Raw genomic sequence first — 19,932 nt, 5'->3', positions numbered from 1 at the left:
ACCGGATGCTTCACATTTATACATCCGGTGAAATATCTATCTCATTGTTCTATGCATGAGTTTCCCGAGTCCCATGATGCCTTGCGCGAATTATGGGCGTTATTTCCGGTTCGAAGTAAACAAACATTCATGAAGAGCTTGCAAAAACTAATAATGATATGGGAATACAACCTGACGGAGATCAAAAAGGGTATTATTAGCCTACCTCTACCCTCCGTAATTGATGGTTGGGAAGATGACGTGACGAAGTCGTCTTGTACCAGGCGATGAGCAACTTAAAAAGTCCGGAGGTGTACCAATACCTACACGGTAACAAAGTCGGACGGATGTTATTGAAGGATGTTGGAGACGACCTTGTCTACTTAAAAGCAGACGTAGTGCCGAGTCAGAGCCTATACTCATCTCATCACAAGGCGTGGGTACTAGCATCAACGACAAGTGTCATACAGACAGCGAGTTGCTCATGTATTGCAGGGCCAGGACGCTCTTTTAGTCATGCTGCAGCAATTATGGCCCTGTATTCTTCTTCTTTGGTATCTTGGCGTTCGCACATTTTGTTTGTGCATGCCCCCACCTACTGTGCGGTAGTGTGTGTGGTCAAACATGTTACATTTTGTGATACACACATATAAAAGCGAAACATTGCACCATCAATTAACACTAAACATATACCACTATTTCATAAAAATAAAAACATTCCAACTAAACCTACACTCAAAAACCCACTACCCCATTCCACTACTTGACCCTATCTGCTCCTGCACCATGCCAATGACCTGGGAGGACAGGACACCACCACTCAACACACCCTGTAACTCTTCTTAAGCCAAATCTCGTATACCCAAATACTTATCTGCAGCTGCCACCACAAAATCTATTTTCTGTTATTTACGTTATATTTCTGCGGTACAGTGGATAACCATTGCTATGAATGCTAAGAAGCCAACTTTACCGAGGCATATCACTCATTGGCCCATCTGTACTGGCACAGATCTACTACTCACAAGGATCCTCTCACCCTTGACCCATCCTCCTCTACTTTCTTCTCTGCTTCTGCATATGACTCCTTTGCACTATTCTGACTCTGGTCACCTCAACCTGCCTCTATTGCACCGGACACTTCCGATCCCCAGCAACATGAGGATCCCTATAGGTGACACAATTTTATCCACCAAAACTACAACATACTCAGTCCCATGCTCCCCTGCACACTTCCCACATCTTGGAATCACCCTCCTACACACTCCTGCAACATGACCATAAACACTGCAGTGGATTCGGCACAAAAGTTAACAGGATAACAGATATATATCCTAACATATATCCTAACTCTCCATACAAAAAAATCCTTGCTTGGTGTGCGAAACAATGAAAAATTGGCACCTGCTGGAGGACAGATTTTCCGCTGAGTTGGGTCTCTCTCTTCCTCTTTCTCTCTGGTTTCTCTAGACACGGCGGCGGTCAGACCAAAAATAATTATGGGTCCCCTTCTCATTTGACATGACCCAAAGATGATTTGGACACGTGAAAGAGTACCCCCTGTCGGCACAAATAACATGATGTAGGAAATGACCATTTCTAAATAATGTTTAGGTATGTTATTTCTGCAAATTCACAGTGAATAGCGTGTGTAGATAACAATCCACCATCCAATGTATGTATCCTATTTTCATAAAATCTAAGAATGTCATTCAGTTTACACTTCTTCCAGAAGTTGTCTACTCTGACGTTGGTTGAAGGAAGGCGTTGCTGACGCGAACGAGTGGAAAGGGAAAATGGCGGACCTCGAAGACGTTAAACTGGACGGGAGGCCGCTACAATCACTTCGCGTGGCGGATTTGAAAGCTGCTTTAGAGGAGCGCGGACTTCCTAAAAGCGGACAGAAAAATACTCTCGTTAAGAGACTCAAAGGGGTACGTTTCGTTAAGGATCAGAGACTATTTATAACCTGCAGTCGCTAAACCATCGGTGTTGGCGGATGCTTGTCTTGCAGGCCGGAGTGCTTGCCTAGTTTGAGAATAAAAATGTGTGTGCTGTTATCTTTATGTGGTGTTGATGTTTTGTCGTCGCTGGAAGTTTTGTGCTATGTTGTAAAACATTTGATGGCTCGTTTGATGAATAACTTGTTAACCGAAGTTTAAATGGACGTGTGTTGTTAATATGAGACACGTCTGATGGCTAACTATTGCTGGTGATAACTAGTTTTATCGACCGCGGCAAAGTCTGCGCTTTGTTGATGTGCACGAATTGGGGGGGTTATACAACGTGGACGAGCCTGCAAAGTACATTTACATTTAAGTAATTTAGCAGACGCTCTTATCCAGAGCGACTTACAAGTAATATTCTATTTACTGTACTTTAACCTAGTAAGCTTTTGGGAAGCGTAGTAAACAAAATAATGAATAATAATAAGTACATGTTATTTGGTTTTGGGCCTCGGATCATCTACGAATTCTTGCTTGATTGTATAATTAGAAGATGTGATGTTAGCCATCCAACTGGATTGCAAGTAGCATCTAACAAACAAGTAGTTTTTAAATATATTATAAGGCCTACTAACTAGTTAAGTGTTGTATTATATTGGCCAATCTACGCTTCTTCTACGACTATGAGACGTTGATCTTGACGTTGATGTTTTGCTGAAGTGTTCCATGTCAGTTGAACCAGTATCTGGGCAGAGAAGGATGATATTCATCGTGTCTTCCTCGGCCCAGATACTGGTTCACACATGCCTGTTTCTGCCATGTGTGTGCTTTCCTCTGAGCACATCGTGGAGCAAGCTCAACAACATGATTATCAGATGCAATACAACAATTACTAATTATTTAGGGAGTTAACGGTTGTTTACTGTTTGTCATAATCCCTTCTTATGTTTGTGACAGGCTCTCATGCTGGAGAACCTCCAGAGAACCTCACACCATCACATAGGACTGCAGCCAAACTCCCAGGTGAGACCTATCAAGATGTTGCATAGCAAGGATCATGTTTTAGCACCATGAAGAATAACATTGGTTAGGTTTACCCATTAAATTGTTGGGAGTATGTATAGCGTGACTTTCTTCCTTATTTTTGTATGTTTTTTTTTTAGATTGAACCATAACATAATTAAATCGTCTCCTTGTAGATATTTGGCAGTTTCTCTGATTACTTCTTCAAGAGGATGGTTATCGGCAAGGATTTTATTAGTCTCCGTTTGTCTTGTGTATTTCAGATTGGTGAAGAGATGAGCCAGAACAGCTTCATAAAGCAGTATTTGTCAAAACAGCAGGAGCTCTTGAGGCAGCGTCTGGAGAGAGAGGCCCGGGAAGCAGTTGAAGATGATGGTAAGTTGGCAGTGCCCCCCCTCACCTGTACATATTGGCTTTGGGTTTATGCTCGAGTAGTTTACATGACCGCTCCATGCCTTTACTGAGAGAGCTTTGTTTGTGTATCAAATCAGATCAGCTGACTCATTTCTTGCTGAGTGTACTTTCCCCTCTTACATATCACTACTATGTTTTTCCAGATACAGACAAAGAGGACCACACACAGGACAATAACAGTGCTGCCTGTGCTGCCCCAGACCAGGTTTTCTGCAGACTAATCACTGTATTCTTTCGGGTTTTTAAGTCTCTTGTACAACTTGCATGTATGAGAATCTTTCATCATTGACCCGATCTTACATGCAGTTTAATCAAGGCTTGAATAATTGCTTGCATGGGAGAAAGTCTGGCATAGTCCTGCTACATACTCGATCTCAACTCTCTTTCTGACCTCATCAGGATGTCGCACCCGTGTTTGTTGACCAGCACAAACTTTTTGGCCTCTCCGAGGGAAAGGGACTAGCAGGCCCAGCAAGAGAGGGACACATGTCCAGAGACGGCCATGTGTCTCCTCCACCTGCCCCTACCTCTGCTGCTGTTTCCTCTCTGGCTGTGCGTGTAGCTGTTGACGAGCAGAGACCAGAGAGAGTCCCAACCTCTAGTCAAGTCCCAGCAGATAGTGATGATGACGGCGCTGATGAGGACTGGGATAGCGGTGCCAGGAGGAGGAATCTAGGAGAGCCACCAAGAGGCCAACTAGCAAGAGCAAGGTCTGGAGGATCCCGCCAACACCCACAGCACATTCCCCCCCTATTGTCTCCGCAGCTTCGACAGCCTACCCCTCCTCCCTCCCCTCCCCCAGAGTTATCATTCCCACTGCCTGATACCCCTAAACAAAGCCCCCCTAGTCCAGGTGAGCCCCCAGCTAGGCAGCGTACTTCCAGTACCTCCAGCTCTGGCTCCTCTAGCAGTGGCAGTTGTAGTAGCAGCCCAGATCCACAAAGCAACACAGAGCGCAAGCCTGGCCCACTGACCCTGCTGGCACGCAAAATGGCATCAGAGGGGCTTTCTCTGGAGTTGGGTGGCATGGGCGTGGAGATGCAGAGAGGCAGGACAACAATGCTGCAACTGCAACAATGTCTTCTGGTAGAGGTCCTCAAGAGGGCACAGTGTCTGCCATCACCCACACAACCAATGCTGCAGCCAGTTTGCCCTTCCCCAGACTGGTTCCAGTAACAAACCAGGGAGCTCTTGGAGGCCATCTCCCCTACAGTGAAGTTCCTGTGAGTGTGCTTAGGCCCACTATTATGGAAGAGAGAGATGCTGCATGGCCGCAAGAAAACAACAAGGAAAAGGAGCTGCAGGCAGAGAGTGAAAGAGAAAAATCCCCTGAGCAAGAGCGACTTGGTGCCGTGGAGCCGGAAAGACTGGAGAGGCAGAGAATATTTGAGCAACAGCATGCTGTGGAGCAAGAGAGGGAAAGAGCTTTGGAGCGAGAGAGGAAGGAGAGAGAGAAAGCTTTGGCGCGAGAGCGGAAGGAGAGGGAGAAGGCTTTGGCGCGAGAGAAAGCTTTGGAGCAAGAAAGGAAGGAGCGGGCTTTGGCGCAAGAGAGGGCGCAAGGTCTTGAACGAGAAGAGGAGGAAAGAGAGAAAGCTTTGGCAAAAGAGAGGGAAGAGCGAGAGAAAGCTATGCAATTAGAAACGCAGAGAGCCATGGAACGAGAGCGAGCTTTGGAGCAGGAGAAGGAGAAGGCTTTGGAGAGCGAGAGGGAGGAGAAGGCTTTGGAGAGCGAGAGGGAGGAGAAGGCTTTGGAGAGCGAGAGGGAGGAGAAGGCTTTGGAGAGCGAGAGGGAGGAGAAGGCTTTGGAGAGCGAGAGGGAGGAGAAGGCTTTGGAGAGCGAGAGGGAGGAGAAGGCTTTGGAGAGCGAGAGGGAGGAGAAGGCTTTGGAGAGCGAGAGGGAGGAGAAGGCTTTGGAGAGCGAGAGGGAGGAGAAGGCTTTGGAGAGCGAGAGGGAGGAGAAGGCTTTGGAGAGCGAGAGGGAGGAGAAGGCTTTGGAGAGCGAGAGGGAGGAGAAGGCTTTGGAGAGCGAGAGGGAGGAGAAGGCTTTGGAGAGCGAGAGGGGGAGAAGGCTTTGGAGAGCGAGAGGGAGGAGAAGGCTTTGGAGAGCGAGAGGGAGGAGAAGGCTTTGGAGAGCGAGAGGGTGGAGAAGGCTTTGGAGAGCGAGAGGGTGGAGAAGGATTTGGAGAGAGAGGAGGAGAAGGCTTTGGAGAGAGAGAGGGAGGAGGAGAAGGCCTTGGAGAGAGAGAGGGAGGAGGAGAAGGCTTTGGTGCTAGAGCGTATGGAGAGGGTAAAGGTTTTGGAGCTAGAGCGGCAGAAAGCTTTGGAACGGGAGATGAAGGAGAAAGAGAGGGAGGAGAAGGTGAGGGCTTTGGAGCAAGAAATAATTGAAAGGGAGAAAGCCCTTGAGAAAGAAAGAGAGGAGAGGGAGAGGGCCTTAGAACAGGAGAAGGTGCTACAGAGAGAAAAAGAGAAGGCTTTGGAACGGGAGAAGGCCTTGCAGAGAGAGAAAGAGGAGAGGGAGAGAGCTTTGGAACAGGAGAAGGCCTTGCAGAGAAAGAAAGAGGAGAGGGAGAGAGCTTTGGAACAGGAGAAGGCCTTGCAGAGAGAGAAAGAGGAGAGGGAGAGAGCTTTGGAACAGGAGAAGGCCTTGCAGAGAGAGAAAGAGGAGAGGGAGAGAGCTTTGGAACAGGGGAAGGCCTTGCAGAGAGAGAAAGAGGAGAGGGAGAGAGCTTTGGAACAGGAGAAGGCCTTGCACAGAGAGAAAGAGGAGAAGGAGAGAGCTTTGGAACAGGAGAAGGCCTTGCACAGAGAGAAAGAGGAGAAGGAGAGAGTTTTGGAACAGGAGAAGGCCTTGCACAGAGAGAAAGAGGAGAAGGAGAGAGTTTTGGAACAGGAGAAGGCCTTGCACAGAGAGAAAGAGGAGAGGGATAGCGCTTTGGAACAGGAGAAGGCCTTGCACAGAGAGAAAGAGGAGAGGGAAAGTCATCTTCCTCCATGGAAGCGTAGTTGTGAGTTTGGTCTTACCCCCCTGCCTACTCCTCCCCTCTCCACAGGAGCAGGTAAGATGGCGGCAACAGAGGAGGGTGGGGAGCCCAAAGTGCCATCCCTACCCCAAAAAGCATTAAGAGACAACCGGCCAGCTGAATCTGGTACGCCCCTGTCACAATCTCTAGCAACGTCTCTGTCACCCCAGTCCTCCTTCAAGAAGTTCCGTTTCTTGAGAGACCCCATAGTTCTATCCCAGTCTTCTGCATCCGGGGTCATCAAGAGGCCCCGTACATTCTCTGAAAGCCCCCATCCTCAGTCCTTAGCTCTCCAGTCCCCCAGCAAACCTGGGGAAGCAGAGCAGGAAGGTACTCAGCAGGGGGCCCAGCCTTCTGCTTGGCAAGCAGCACCAAAGAAGCCTGCAAGTCAGGGGGTCCCTGTTTCTGGAGCAGACACGTTGGGGACGACAGGGCCAGAGAGGGAGACCCCAGTGATTGCCACACTGGGCAAGAGTCCTGAAGAAGAAAAGGGTAAGAGCCTGGTCTCAGAGGAGCATCTCCAAGCACATAGAGAGGAGACAGACAAACAGGCGGTGGGAGAGATGGCCAGAGAAGCAAACACCCCCTCAGGTCCAGCGGGAGCTGTGCTACCTCCCTCACCCCAACCAGTGGAAGGCAAGTTAGAAAAAGGAAGGGAGAGAAGTCAAAAGAAAGAAGAAAAGCTGGGAAGACGGTCTTCCTCGTCGAATGACTCCTCAGATTCTGACTCTGGGTCGTCGTCCTTAGGTTCGTCTGGTTCATCATCATCCCAGGGCAAAACACACACCACTCCCAGTGGTAGAAGGGTGAGTGGTCTATTTGTGTTCTTTCTCTCTCAATCAATGAAATGATGATCCAACAGCAATATGAGAATAGTAATGTTCATTAACCATGTAGCCTAGTACTTGGATTTTCTTAAGGTTGTTTTTATTTTCTTCATTTTGTCAGGGTCTAGATTTTACAAGACCACCCAAGCAGTGACAATCAATGGTCATTGGAGATTAGAAGCTGTTATTTCATTCATGTTCAAAGTAACCTTGTCGAAGTGATCAAATCCAGATGTTCGATGTTTCAGGAATGCTTCTGATTTATGAATAACATGTTTCGCTCTAGTAGTAACAGATGGAGGCATGGGGGTTTTCTGTGTGCGTGTGTATATAAGTACATGGAATAGGTCTAGGTGTGCTCTTGCTGGACTCTTTAAGCCTACATGATGTACTTGTAAATCACACAATAAACATGAAACAACTTGCAGCAAAACAATGATGAAATATTAAAAGATGATCAAGTCCATTGTCATGTACTGTTTTTTGTCTTTGCATTGCTTACTCAATAGCACAAAATTGGGGAGAAAAAGGGGTTAAAAAAAAGACAAGCCGAGACGTAATGATGGCATAACACAAACACCCATCATTCTTATTTTAACCATAAGTTGCCTAAATGACAGATTTATACTTACAACTGTGACTCAGCTGCTCATGTCTTGATATTCTGCACAATATACAATTCATTTACTTGTTCTCGTTCTCCCTTAGCCTGAGAAACCTCAGACAAACACCATATCCCAGGATACGGAAACGGTTAGTCAACCTGAGGATCCAACTGAGGCCCCAAAAGCCCCACAGCATAAAAAGCGAGTATCTGTGGAGGAGGAAGAGGACATAAACGTTGATGGAGCCAGACACAGGAAGGTCAGCAGAGATTCAAACTGTAGTCTCTTTATTCTCTACAAATCTCCTAAATATCTTTTATTTTATGGTTCTTCTCCTCTGACACCACCCTCTTCATGACCATCAGAAACCATTCCTTGGAATACATGCAGGAGAAGACAATGGACAGAAGGACAGCAAGGGAGAGGAGGTGAAGACAGACACTACAAGGTGAGTTTATAGAATTGGTGCAAAAGACACAGTAGCAGCCAAAAGTTTGGACACACCTACTCATTATATATATATATATAACTGCTCAAAAAAATTAAGGGAACACTTAACCAACACAATGTAACTCCAAGTCAATCACACTTCTGTGAAATCAAACTGTCCACTTAGGAAGCAACACTGATTGACAATAACTTTCACATGCTGTTGTGTAAATGGAATAGAAAACAGGTAGATATCATAGGCAATTAGCAAGACACCCCCAATAAAGGAGTGGTTCTGCAGGTGATAACCACAGACCACTTCTCAGTTCCTATGCTTCCAGGCTGATGTTTTGGTCACTTTTGAATGCTGGCAGTGCTTTCACTCTAGTGGTAGCATGAGATGGAGTCTACAACCCACACAAGTGGCTCAGGTAGTGCAGCTCATCCAGGATGGAACATCAATGCGAGCTGTGGCAAGAAGGTTTGCTGTGTCTGTCAGCGTAGTGTCCAGAGCATGGAGGCGCTACCAGGAGACAGGCCAGTACATCAGGAGACGTGGAGGAGGCCGTAGGAGGGCAACAACCCAGCAGCAGGACCGCTACCTCAAATCAAATTTTATTTGTCACATACACATGGTTAGCAGATGTTAATGCGAGTGTAGCGAAATGCTTGTGCTTCTAGTTCCGACAATGCAGTGATAACCAACAAGTAATCTAACTAAAAATTCTAAAACTACTGTCTTATACACAGTGTAAGGGGATAAAGAATATGTACATAAGGATATATGAGTGAGTGATGGTACAGAGCAGCATACAGTAGATGGTATCGAGTACAGTATATACATATGAGATGAGTATGTAGACAAAGTAAACAAAGTGGCATAGTTAAAGTGGCTAGTGATACATGTATTACATAAGGATGCAGTCGATGATGTAGAGTACAGTATATACGTATGCATATGAGATGAATAATGTAGGGTAAGTAACATTATATAAGGTAGCATTGTTTAAAGTGGCTAGTGATATATTTACATCATTTCCCATCAATTCCCATTATTAAAGTGGCTGGAGTTGGGTCAGTGTCAATGACAGTGTGTTGGCAGCAGCCACTCAATGGTGGCTGTTTAACAGTCTGATAGCCTTGAGATAGAAGCTGTTTTTCAGTCTCTCAGTCCCAGCTTTGATGCACCTGTACTGACCTCGCCTTCTGGATGATAGCGGGGTGAACAGGCAGTGGTTCGGGTGGTTGATGTCCTTGATGATCTTTATGGCCTTCCTGTAACATCGGGTGGTGTAGGTGTCCTGGAGGGCAGGTAGTTTGCCCCCGGTGATGCGTTGTGCAGACCTCACTACCCTCTGGAGAGCCTTACGGTTGAGGGCGGAGCAGTTGCCGTACCAGGCGGTGATACAGCCCGCCAGGATGCTCTCGATTGTGCATCTGTAGAAGTTCGTGAGTGCTTTTGGTGACAAGCCGAATTTCTTCAGCCTCCTGAGGTTGAAGAGGCGCTGCTGCGCCTTCTTCACGATGCTGTCAGTGTGAGTGGACCAATTCAGTTTGTCTGTGATGTGTATGCCGAGGAACTTAAAACTTGCTACCCTCTCCACTACTGTTCCATCGATGTGGATAGGGGGTGTTCCCTCTGCTGTTTCCTGAAGTCCACAATCATCTCCTTAGTTTTGTTGACGTTGAGTGTGAGGTTATTTTCCTGACACCACACTCCGAGGGCCCTCACCTCCTCCCTGTAGGCCGTCTCGTCGTTGTTGGTAATCAAGCCTACCACTGTTGTGTCGTCCGCAAACTTGATGATTGAGTTGGAGCGTGCGTGGCCACGCAGTCGTGGGTGAACAGGGAGTACAGGAGAGGGCTCAGAACGCACCCTTGTGGGGCCCCGTGTTGAGGATCAGCGGGGAGGAGATGTTGTTGCCTACCCTCACCACCTGGGGGCGGCCCGTCAGGAAGTCCAGTACCCAGTTGCACAGGGCGGGGTCGAGACCCAGGGTCTCGAGCTTGATGACGAGCTTGGAGGGTACTATGGTGTTGAATGCCGAGCTGTAGTCGATGAACAGCATTCTCACATAGGTATTCCTCTTGTCCAGGTGGGTTAGGGCAGTGTGCAGTGTGGTTGAGATTGCATCGTCTGTGGACCTATTTGGGCGGTAAGCAAATTGGAGTGGGTCTAGGGTGTCAGGTAGGGTGGAGGTGATATGGTCCTTGACTAGTCTCTCAAAGCACTTCATGATGACGGAAGTGAGTGCTACGGGCGGTAGTCGTTTAGCTCAGTTACCTTAGCTTTCTTGGGAACAGGAACAATGGTGGCCCTCTTGAAGCATATGGGAACAGCAGACTGGTATAGGGATTGATTGAATATGTCCGTAAACACACCGGCCAGCTGGTCTGCGCATGCTCTGAGGGCGCGGCTGGGGATGCCGTCTGGGCCTGCAGCCTTGCGAGGGTTAACACGTTTAAATGTCTTACTCACCTCGGCTGCAGTGAAGGAGAGACCGCATGTTTTCGTTGCAGGCCGTGTCAGTGGCACTGTATTGTCCTCAAAGCGGGCAAAAAAGTTATTTAGTCTGCCTGGGAGCAAGACATCCTGGTCCGTGACTGGGCTGGGTTTCTTCTTGTAGTCCGTTTTTATCGTTGCTATGGGAACGACATCTACCTCTGCCTTTGTGCAAGGAGGAGCAGGAGGAGCACTGCCAGAGCCCTGCAAAATGACCTCCAGCAGGCCACAAATGTGCATGTGTCTGCTCAAACGGTCAGAAACAGACTCCATGAGGGTGGTATGAGGGCCCGACGTCCACAGGTGGGGGTTGTGCTTACAGCCCAACACCGTGCAGGACGTTTGGCATTTGCCAAAATACACCAAGATTGGCAAATTCGCCACTGGCGCCCTGTGCTCTTCACAGATGAAAGCAGGTTCACACTGAGCACGTGACAGACGTGACAGTCTGGAGACGCCGTGGAGAACGTTCTGCTGCCTGCAACATCCTCCAGCATGACCGGTTTGGCGGTGGGTCAGTCATGGTGTGGGGTGGCATTTCTTTGGGGGGCCGCACAGCCCCCCTTGTGCTCGCCAGAGGTAGCCTGACTGCCATTTAGGTACCGAGATTAGATCCTCAGACCCCTTGTGAGACCATATGCTGGTGCGGTTGGCCCTGGGTTCCTCCTAATGCAAGTCAATGCTAGACCTCATGTGGCTGGAGTGTGTCAGCAGTTCCTGCAAGAGGAAGGCATTGATGCTATGGACTGGCCCGCCCGTTCCCCAGACCTGAATCCTATTGAGCACATCTGGGACATCATGTCTCGCTCCATCCACCAACGCCACATTGCACCACAGACTGTCCAGGAGTTGGTGGATGCTTTAGTCCAGGTTTGGGAGGAGATCCCTCAGGAGACCATCCGCCACCTCATCAGGAGCATGCCTAGGCGTTGTAGGGAGATCATACAGGCACGTGGAGGCCACACACACTCCTGAGCCTCATTTAGATTTTTTTTAAGGACATTACATCAAAGTTGGATCAGCCTGTAGTGTGGTTTTCCACTTTAATTTTGAGTGTGACTCCAAATCCAGACCTCCATGGGTTGATCAATTTGATTTCCATTGATCATTTTTGTGTGATTTTGTTGTCAGCACATTTAAATTATGTAAAGAAAAAAGTATTTAATAAGAATATTTCATTCATTCAGATCTAGGATGTGTTATTTTAGTGTTCCCTTTATTTTTTTGAGCAGTGTATATAGTGAAGACATCAAAACTATGAAATAACACATATGGGTTAGGGTTAGTAGTATCATGTAGTAACCAAAAAAGTGATAAACAAATGTAATTTAGATTTGAGATTCTTCAAAGTAGCCATCCCTTGCCTTGAGTGATGCATCAATATTATATTTTTGGTCGATACCGATGTGATATTTTCCTTGCCAAAAAAAGCTGATCCTGATATTGACCATTTTTGCGGCCTTTTAAGCGTTTTAGTACAGTTTTTAAATAGTTAACACACACAAGTGGACACATCGGTCTAAGGCACTGCATCTCAGTGCAAGAGGCATCACTACAGTCCCTGATTCGAATCCAGGCTGTATCACATCTGGACGTGATTGGGAGTCCCATAGGGTGGCGCACAATTGGCCCAGCACCGTCCGGGTTTGGCCGGGGTAGGCCGTCGTTGTAACTGACTTGCCTAGTTAAATAAAGGTTACACACACACACCACACTGACCAAAAAGTTATTGTTTCCATTTACATATGTCCCCATTATCAGTAAAACATAATCAAAACCTATTTCTTTCACTTACTTGCTGTGCTGTTTCGTTGTTCAGTCGTTTCATTCTCAACCAGGATTTCTATGGGACGCCGTTTGGGTCTTTGCGTGTCAAAAAAGACACGCATCAAATAACACTATTTGACCAATCAACCTGAATATGATTGCACTTCACAAAATTATTTAACGCATTCATACATTTTTTTAGGTAGTTATTACACTAGCACTAGAATTTCATACGTCACCACGATTCATCGATATGTATGCTATGATGCTGTTAAAGTTGTCTCGCGCACCTACAGTGCTGGTCATAAAAAGCTAGCTACCTCATGGATGCAAACAATGTTCTTCCCCAAAAACATAGCAAAACAACATCTGTTTCAGTGGCTATAGTTCGCTAGCTAACTATATAGCTAGATGTCATCATCTAAAATAACCCTAATTTAGAAGACCGTTATATTATTTGATTTATGGTGGTCAAATCCATCTGTGAAGCTTGTCACAATAAGGATTAGCCACAGTAGTGGACTTTGCAGTTAGACTTCAAAATAAAAGTATAGCATAATTCTATTTGCTTCACTGTCAATGACATTCTTTTATTTTGAAGGCAAACCGCAAATTCCACTATTGTGCCTAATCCTTATTGTAGCTAGCTTTACAACACAACCTGTTCTGGTCGAGCCTCACTAGCCAGATGAAGCTAGCTGGCTGCTTATAATGTTAGCTTTGGGCAACGGGGTTAAGTTGCAGGCTAGCTATTTATTTTCATGAACTGAAGTTCAATTTCAATAGGCAATCAACAAGTGGCAACCTAGCTAATACTAATACTTACTCACAAGGATTCCTAGGTCTGTTCAACGACCAATCTGATTCCATTGATTGCTTAGATCACGTGGATTGGGATATGTTCCGCATTGCGTCAAACAACAACATTGACGAATACGCTGATTCGGTGAGCGAGTTTATTAGCAAGTGCATCAGTGACGTCGTACCCACAGCAACTATTAAAACATTCCCAAACCAGAAATCGTGGATTGATGGCAGCATTCGCACGAAACTGAAAGTGCGAACCACTGCTTTTAACCAGGGCAAGGTGACCCGGAAACATGACCGAATATAAACAGTGTAGGTATTCCCTCCGCAAGGCAATCAAACAAGCTAAGCGTCAGTATAGAGACAAAGTAGAGTTGCAAATCAACTGCTCAGACACGAGGTATGTGGCAGGGTCTACAGTCAATCACGGATTGCAACAAAAAAAAGAATCAGCTCCGTTGTGGACCAGGATGTCTTGCTCCCAGACAGACTAAACAACTTCTTTGCTCGCTTTGAGGACAAAACAGTTCCACTGACACGGCCCGCTACCAAACCCTGCGGACTCTCCTTCACTGCAGCCGACGTGAGTAAAACATTTAAACGTGTTAAACCTCGCAAGGCAGCAAGCCCAGACGGCATCCTCAGCCGCGTCCTCAGAGCATGCGCAGACCAGCTGGCTGGTGTGTTTACGGACATATTCAATCAATCCTTATCCAAGTCTGCTGTTCCCACATGCTTCAAGAGGGCCACCATTGTTCCTGTTCCCAAGAAAGCTAAGGTAACTGAGCTAAACGACTACCGCCCCGTAGCACTCACTTCCCTCATCATGAAGTGCTTTGAGAGACTAGTCAAGGACCATATCACCTCCACCCTACCTGACACCCTAGACCCACTCCAATTTGCTTACCGCCCAAATAGGTCCACAGACGACGCAATCGCAACCACACAGCACACTGCCCTAACCCATCTGGACAAGAGGAATACCTATGTGAGAATGCTGTTCATCGACTACAGCTCAGCATAAAAAATAACCTCACACTCAACGTCAACAAAACAAAGGAGATGATCGTGGACTTCAGGAAACAGCAGAGGGAGCACCCCCCTATCCACATCGACGGGACAGTAGTGGAGAGGTTAGAAAGTTTTAAATTCCTCGGCGTACACATCACGGACAAACTGAATTGGTCCACCCACACAGACAGCGTGGTGAAGAAGGCGCAGCAGCGCCTCTTCAACCTCAGAAGGCTGAATACATTTAGCTTGTCACCAAAAGCACTCACAAACTTTTACAGATGCACAATCGAGAGCTTTCTGTCGGGCTGTATCACCGCCTGGTACGGCAACTGCTCCACCCACAACCGTAAGGCTCTCCAGAGAGTAGTGAGGTCTGCACAACGCATCACCGGGGGGGGGCAAACTATCTCCCCTCCAGAACACCTACCCCACCCGATGTCACAGGTAGGCCATAAAGATCATGAAGGACAACAACCACCCGAGCCACTGCCTGTTCACCCCTCTATCATCCAGAAGGCGAGGTCAGTACAGGTGCATCAGAGCAGGGACAGAGAGACTGAAAAACAGCTTCTATCTCAAGGCCATCAGACTGTTAAACAGCCACCACTAACATTGAGTGGCTGCTGCCAACATACTGACTCAACTCCAGCCACTTTAATAATGGAAAAATGTATCACTAGTCACTTTAAACAATGCCACTTAATATAATGTTTAATATAATATATCTATATAATTTAATATAATGTTTACATCTACTGCATCTTGCCATCTGTCTGTAATACATGCATCACTAGCCACTTTAAACAATGCCACTTTTATATGTTTACATACCCGGCAGGGTAGCCTGGAAGGTTGCAAGTTCAAACCCCCGAGCTGACAGGGTACAAATCTGTCGTTCTGCCCCTGAACAGGCAGTTGACCTGCTCAGGGCCGTCATTGAAAATAAGAATTGGTTCTTAACTGACTTGCCTAGTTAAATAAAGGTAAAAATATATATACTGTACTCGATACGATCTACTGCATCTTGCCTATGCCGTTCTGTATGATCACTCATTCATATATCTTTATGTACATATTCTTCATCCCTTTACACTTGTGTAGTTGTTGTGAAATTGTTAGATTAGATTACTCGTTGGTTATTACCGCATTGTCGGAACTAGAAGCATTTCGCTACACTCGCATTAACATCTGCTAACGATGTGTATGTGACAAATAAAATTTGATTTGATTTGAAATCATTGCTAAGAATAATGAAAATGACTGCAGTTTCTACTGGTCATTGTTTTCAGGCTGGTTGTATTGGTGCTAGCTAGGTACCAAGCTAAAGCTAGCTACCCCAGAAGTTGCAGTCGAACAAATGATGCTTTATTACCAACACGGTATTGTAAACACATCATCTGTGACTGGTGTTTGCTTTTTTTGTACAGCTTTTTTTTTGACACTCAAAGACCCAAATGGCGTTCCATAGTATGTATGTCGTGAAGCTAATAGCAGTGATGCTATTACTGTGTAACTCCGGTAGGGAAACATCTGAAAAATAATACACTTTTCGTGTGTACCAGTGCTCGACCAGTCGGCGAAAACAGGCATCACCCACGACAGAGGACGGTTGAATGTCAAGGGTAATGAATTCCATTATCTTGGCTTTAATGGATTCGACTTTGAGTTGTCTCGCTGAAATGTTCTTACTCTTTCAAATGACTGCTTGATTCACACAGCAGACATTGTGGGCTAGGTTAGGAATGCTGTGTTGTATAATTTTACCTGGCGACATTACGTCATGTACCTACGTTATATAAATCGGTTTTGCACATTGGCGTTAAACTAGACATTGGCTGATACTGGCATTTTTAGATAATATCTGCCAATACCTATATATGGTGCATCCCATAACCTTTTAACATGGAAATAGAACAGCTATCTTTCAGCCTACAGTAGCAGCCAATGTGTGGTGGTCATTGTAGGCCTACATTCCATGAGACTTTTGGGGGAAAAACACGCAGGGCTTGACATTAACCTGTTTATCCACTTGTCCTTCAGACAAGGCGTTGACTGAAAATGATGTGGTTGATGCAAGAAACCACTTTACAAATAAAATGCATTATTATTTCCATACCATTGTTAGACAATCAGACAAATGATGCTACCCTCTGGCTATAGCCTAATGCAACACTGCCCCTTTTGACGAAAAAAAAGCTATTTTCTTGACTTGCTTTTCAATTATGTCTACAAATGTACTATTTGTGCTATTGTAGGAATCAATCACTCCCCTATTGCTGACTACAAATGATCTATAACCGGGCTAATAACTCACTAACTAGCAAAGAATATGAAAAAATGTGCACAAAACAAGCGCATCTACTGACGACCACAGCTGTAAACAGTCTATTTCAAAATAAATAGCACAGATCTATTTGCATATAGGCCTACTGCAGCTCTGATTGGTTATGCCGCACTGGTCTGTGTAGAGTACGGGCTGAGTCCTGGGCAATACAATCCTACTCTGATGCGTTCTCGCTACAACAAAATATTTTGCATAGTTTTGCCATGTTGCATCGAAAGTGGCTAATATTGCGTTGATTCGATCACAATTGCCACAGAAAAGGGGAAAAAGTTGATAGTGTTAACTAACTGGGGAAACTAGGAAGTTGAGTTAATGTGCTTCTCTCCATGGACTGTTATTTCTTCTGCACTCTGCTTGCAGCAGTCTCGGAGCTACTGCGAGCCCACCCGCAGTTTAGAAGGAACATTGCCATCAACTCAAGGTCATGTTGGTTATTGTCTGCTTGGCTCATCATTCAAGCAAGCCAAGTAAAATAATTTGAAATAGGGTGATAACTGTCTAGTAGCTGCAGGTTTCCAATTTGACCCAGTTTATTCAAATTCATTTTCAGACCACCTATGCTCCACATAAAATGATTATCTTAATAAAAAATATAGCTAACTTTTGTGTGCAGTCTATTCAGAATACTGATTATTACGTTTGCTATTCCAAACACTTAACTCCATAAAGCCAATCTGAAAAATACCAGAGAATACAAGTGTCAACCTCGCAAGTTTTACCATCTCTATTTGTAGACCAAACGGCAGGAAAATAACAATACCATTAAAACATGCGGTGCTTGACACCCTATCATTAAATGTGTTGTCAACGGAATAATCGCAGTTTAATACAATTCCTTTCAGGCGTTTAATGCGACTGCCTAGAAACCGGTGTGACTGAGAAAATGAGGGTCCTTTTTTCCTGTCTCCTTTTTCATTCAATTCAATATGGCTGTGCTGCGTGTATGGTTTGGTTGTAACCGATGACAACGCATTGCATCGTCCAGCAGCCTAATTCATTGCAAAGCGTGTCTCCTTGTATGGTTTAATCGGGCTGAGATATTTGGCTCTCTACCAGGTTTAGTAAAAATGCTGTCCGGGGGGATTAAAAGCCGTTAAGCATAAGGTAGGAAGAGAAGAGATTGTTCGTCGTGGTGCTTGGATTTTAAAGCAACACCCAGTTTGCAGTGTTGCATTGTAGCGACATTGTTTCTCGTCCAGCTCTTTTAGAACCCATTGCAATTTTGTAGCGATACATTTTGCGCTGTCAGATTCTTAATGCGAAGCACAAGAGTCCTCCTGAATGATGGTATGTGGGTGGGTGGACGGGAGTTGTATGGGGGCGTTCAGTCACCGCTCTCATTGTACTGTGCCGCTCCTTGACGGAATTAATGAATGAACCAAGTGAAAAGGGATTGCGCTTGAATAGGATATTCCAACGGGCCTTGTTTTCAAATTGACTGCATACTCTGCATGAATTGGAAAGAGAATGCGCGAATGGCAATCATAAGCATACACATTTTTATCTATTGTCTATTTTGTTAGCAGACCTCATTTCATACATCAAGTTCATTTTTTACGGAAGCATGATTACGTTCTAATAGAGCAAGTTCTAGGTTTTGATTTAGCGCAAAACAAACGCCTAATATTTTATCAATGAGGCTTGTTCTCTTATGGAAGTAAATGCTAAAAAAGCAAATGTGCAGATGAGGGATTCCCGCCTTATTTGGTGATAAGGAGTAGTTGCACCAGATATTGCAGCTCTTCTTGTCTCTGCTACAGCAATGGAGCACCCTGTTAGGCAGGTCATTATTTTTTGGACAGGGCACTACCATATTGCTTGTACATCCTATCCCCATATTGCATTTGATTTTTTACCCTCTTCTGAATACCTTTTTTGCCATGAACTAGAACCCCCCCCATCCTCTTGTCTCATTAACCTTTCATCTTGTCATCACTCATTTTCATTCTCTCCATAGGGAGGTGAATGAGGCTGCCATGGCTGAGCCTAAGAAGGCTCCTGAGAGCAGTGAGGAGGTAAGGCCACTGAGGAACACTGGGATTTCATGACTCTGAAAAGAGGGCTCGGACTGTCGCTGGCCAACGAGTGAGGAGGCATCACTCCAGTTGTCAGCCATCAAAATGAACCATATCAGTGAGGAATTGGAGATGAGGTGTTTGTTTTTGGTCATAGTTTTAGGTGGTACTATTGAGCGTACCTCTCTCATTTTCTTTTTGCTTAAATCCCCCTGTCATATATATATATATATGTGTATATGTGTGTGTGTATGTATGTATGTGTGTGTGAGAATATACATACATACGTGTGTATGTATGGAAATCAAATTTATCAACCCATGGAGGTCTGGATTTGGATTCCCACTCAAAATTAAAGTGGAAAACCACACTACAGGCTGATCCAACTTTGATGTAATGTCCTTAAAACAAGTCAAAATGAGGCTCGGTAGTGTGTGTGACCTCCACGTGCCTGTATGACCTCCCTACAACGCTTGGGCATGCTCCTGATGAGGTGGCGGATGGTCTCCTGAGGGATCTCCTCCCAGACCTGGACTAAAGCATCCACAAACTCCTGGACAGTCTGTTGTGTTAGTGGATGGAGCAAGACATGATGTCCCATATGTGTTCAATTGGATTCAGGTCTGGGGAACGGGCGGGCCAGTCCATAGCATCAATGCCTTCCTCTTGCAGGAACTGCTGACACACTCCAGCCACATGAGGTCTAGCATTGTCTTGCATTAGGAGGAACCCAGGGCCAACCGCACCAGCATATGGTCTCACAAGGGGTCTGAGGATCTCATCTCGGTACCTAATGGCAGTCAGGCTACCTCTGGCGAGCACATGGAGGTGTGCGGCCCCCCAAAGAAATGCCACCCCACACCATGACTGACCCACCACCAAACCGGTCATGCTGGAGGATGTTGCAGGCAGCAGAACATTCTCCACGGCGTCTCCAGACTCTGTCACGTCTGTCACATGTGCTCAGTGTGAACCTGCTTTCATCTGTGAAGAGCACAGGGCGCCAGTGGCAAATTTGCCAATCTTGGTGTTCTCTGGCAAATGCCAAACGTCCTGCACGGTGTTGGGCTGTAAGCACAACCCCCACCTGTGGACGTCGGGCCCTCATTTACCACCCTCATGAAGTCTGTTTCTGACCGTTTGAGCAGACACATGCACATTTGTGGCCTGCTGGAGGTCATTTTGCAGGGCTCTGGCAGTGCTCGTCCTTGCACAAAGGCGGAGGTAGCGGTCCTG

At 45.9% G+C, this 19,932-nt stretch overlaps 1 protein-coding gene across 1 annotated transcript in view; it reads left to right on the top strand.

Annotated features, from left to right (window-relative positions):
- The first annotated feature begins 133 nt into the window (after window positions 1-133).
- LOC115114677 (apoptotic chromatin condensation inducer in the nucleus) overlaps window positions 134-19,932 on the top strand; it is a 27,904-nt gene continuing 8,105 nt past the window's right edge. The window contains 11 exon segments of the mRNA XM_065013572.1: window positions 134-1,913; window positions 2,883-2,948; window positions 3,212-3,323; window positions 3,506-3,567; window positions 3,762-4,365; window positions 4,368-5,420; window positions 5,423-7,021; window positions 7,133-7,191; window positions 7,921-8,076; window positions 8,183-8,265; window positions 18,639-18,696. Of these exon segments, the coding sequence (XP_064869644.1) occupies window positions 1,776-1,913; window positions 2,883-2,948; window positions 3,212-3,323; window positions 3,506-3,567; window positions 3,762-4,365; window positions 4,368-5,420; window positions 5,423-7,021; window positions 7,133-7,191; window positions 7,921-8,076; window positions 8,183-8,265; window positions 18,639-18,696 (3,990 nt within the window). The 5' untranslated portion in view covers window positions 134-1,775.

Source organism: Oncorhynchus nerka, linkage group LG9b (assembly GCF_034236695.1).
Source record: "Oncorhynchus nerka isolate Pitt River linkage group LG9b, Oner_Uvic_2.0, whole genome shotgun sequence".
NCBI lineage: Eukaryota > Metazoa > Chordata > Actinopteri > Salmoniformes > Salmonidae > Oncorhynchus > Oncorhynchus nerka.
The sequence above is the reverse complement of the archived record's forward strand: the minus strand, read 5'-3'. Positions and strand labels throughout refer to the sequence as shown.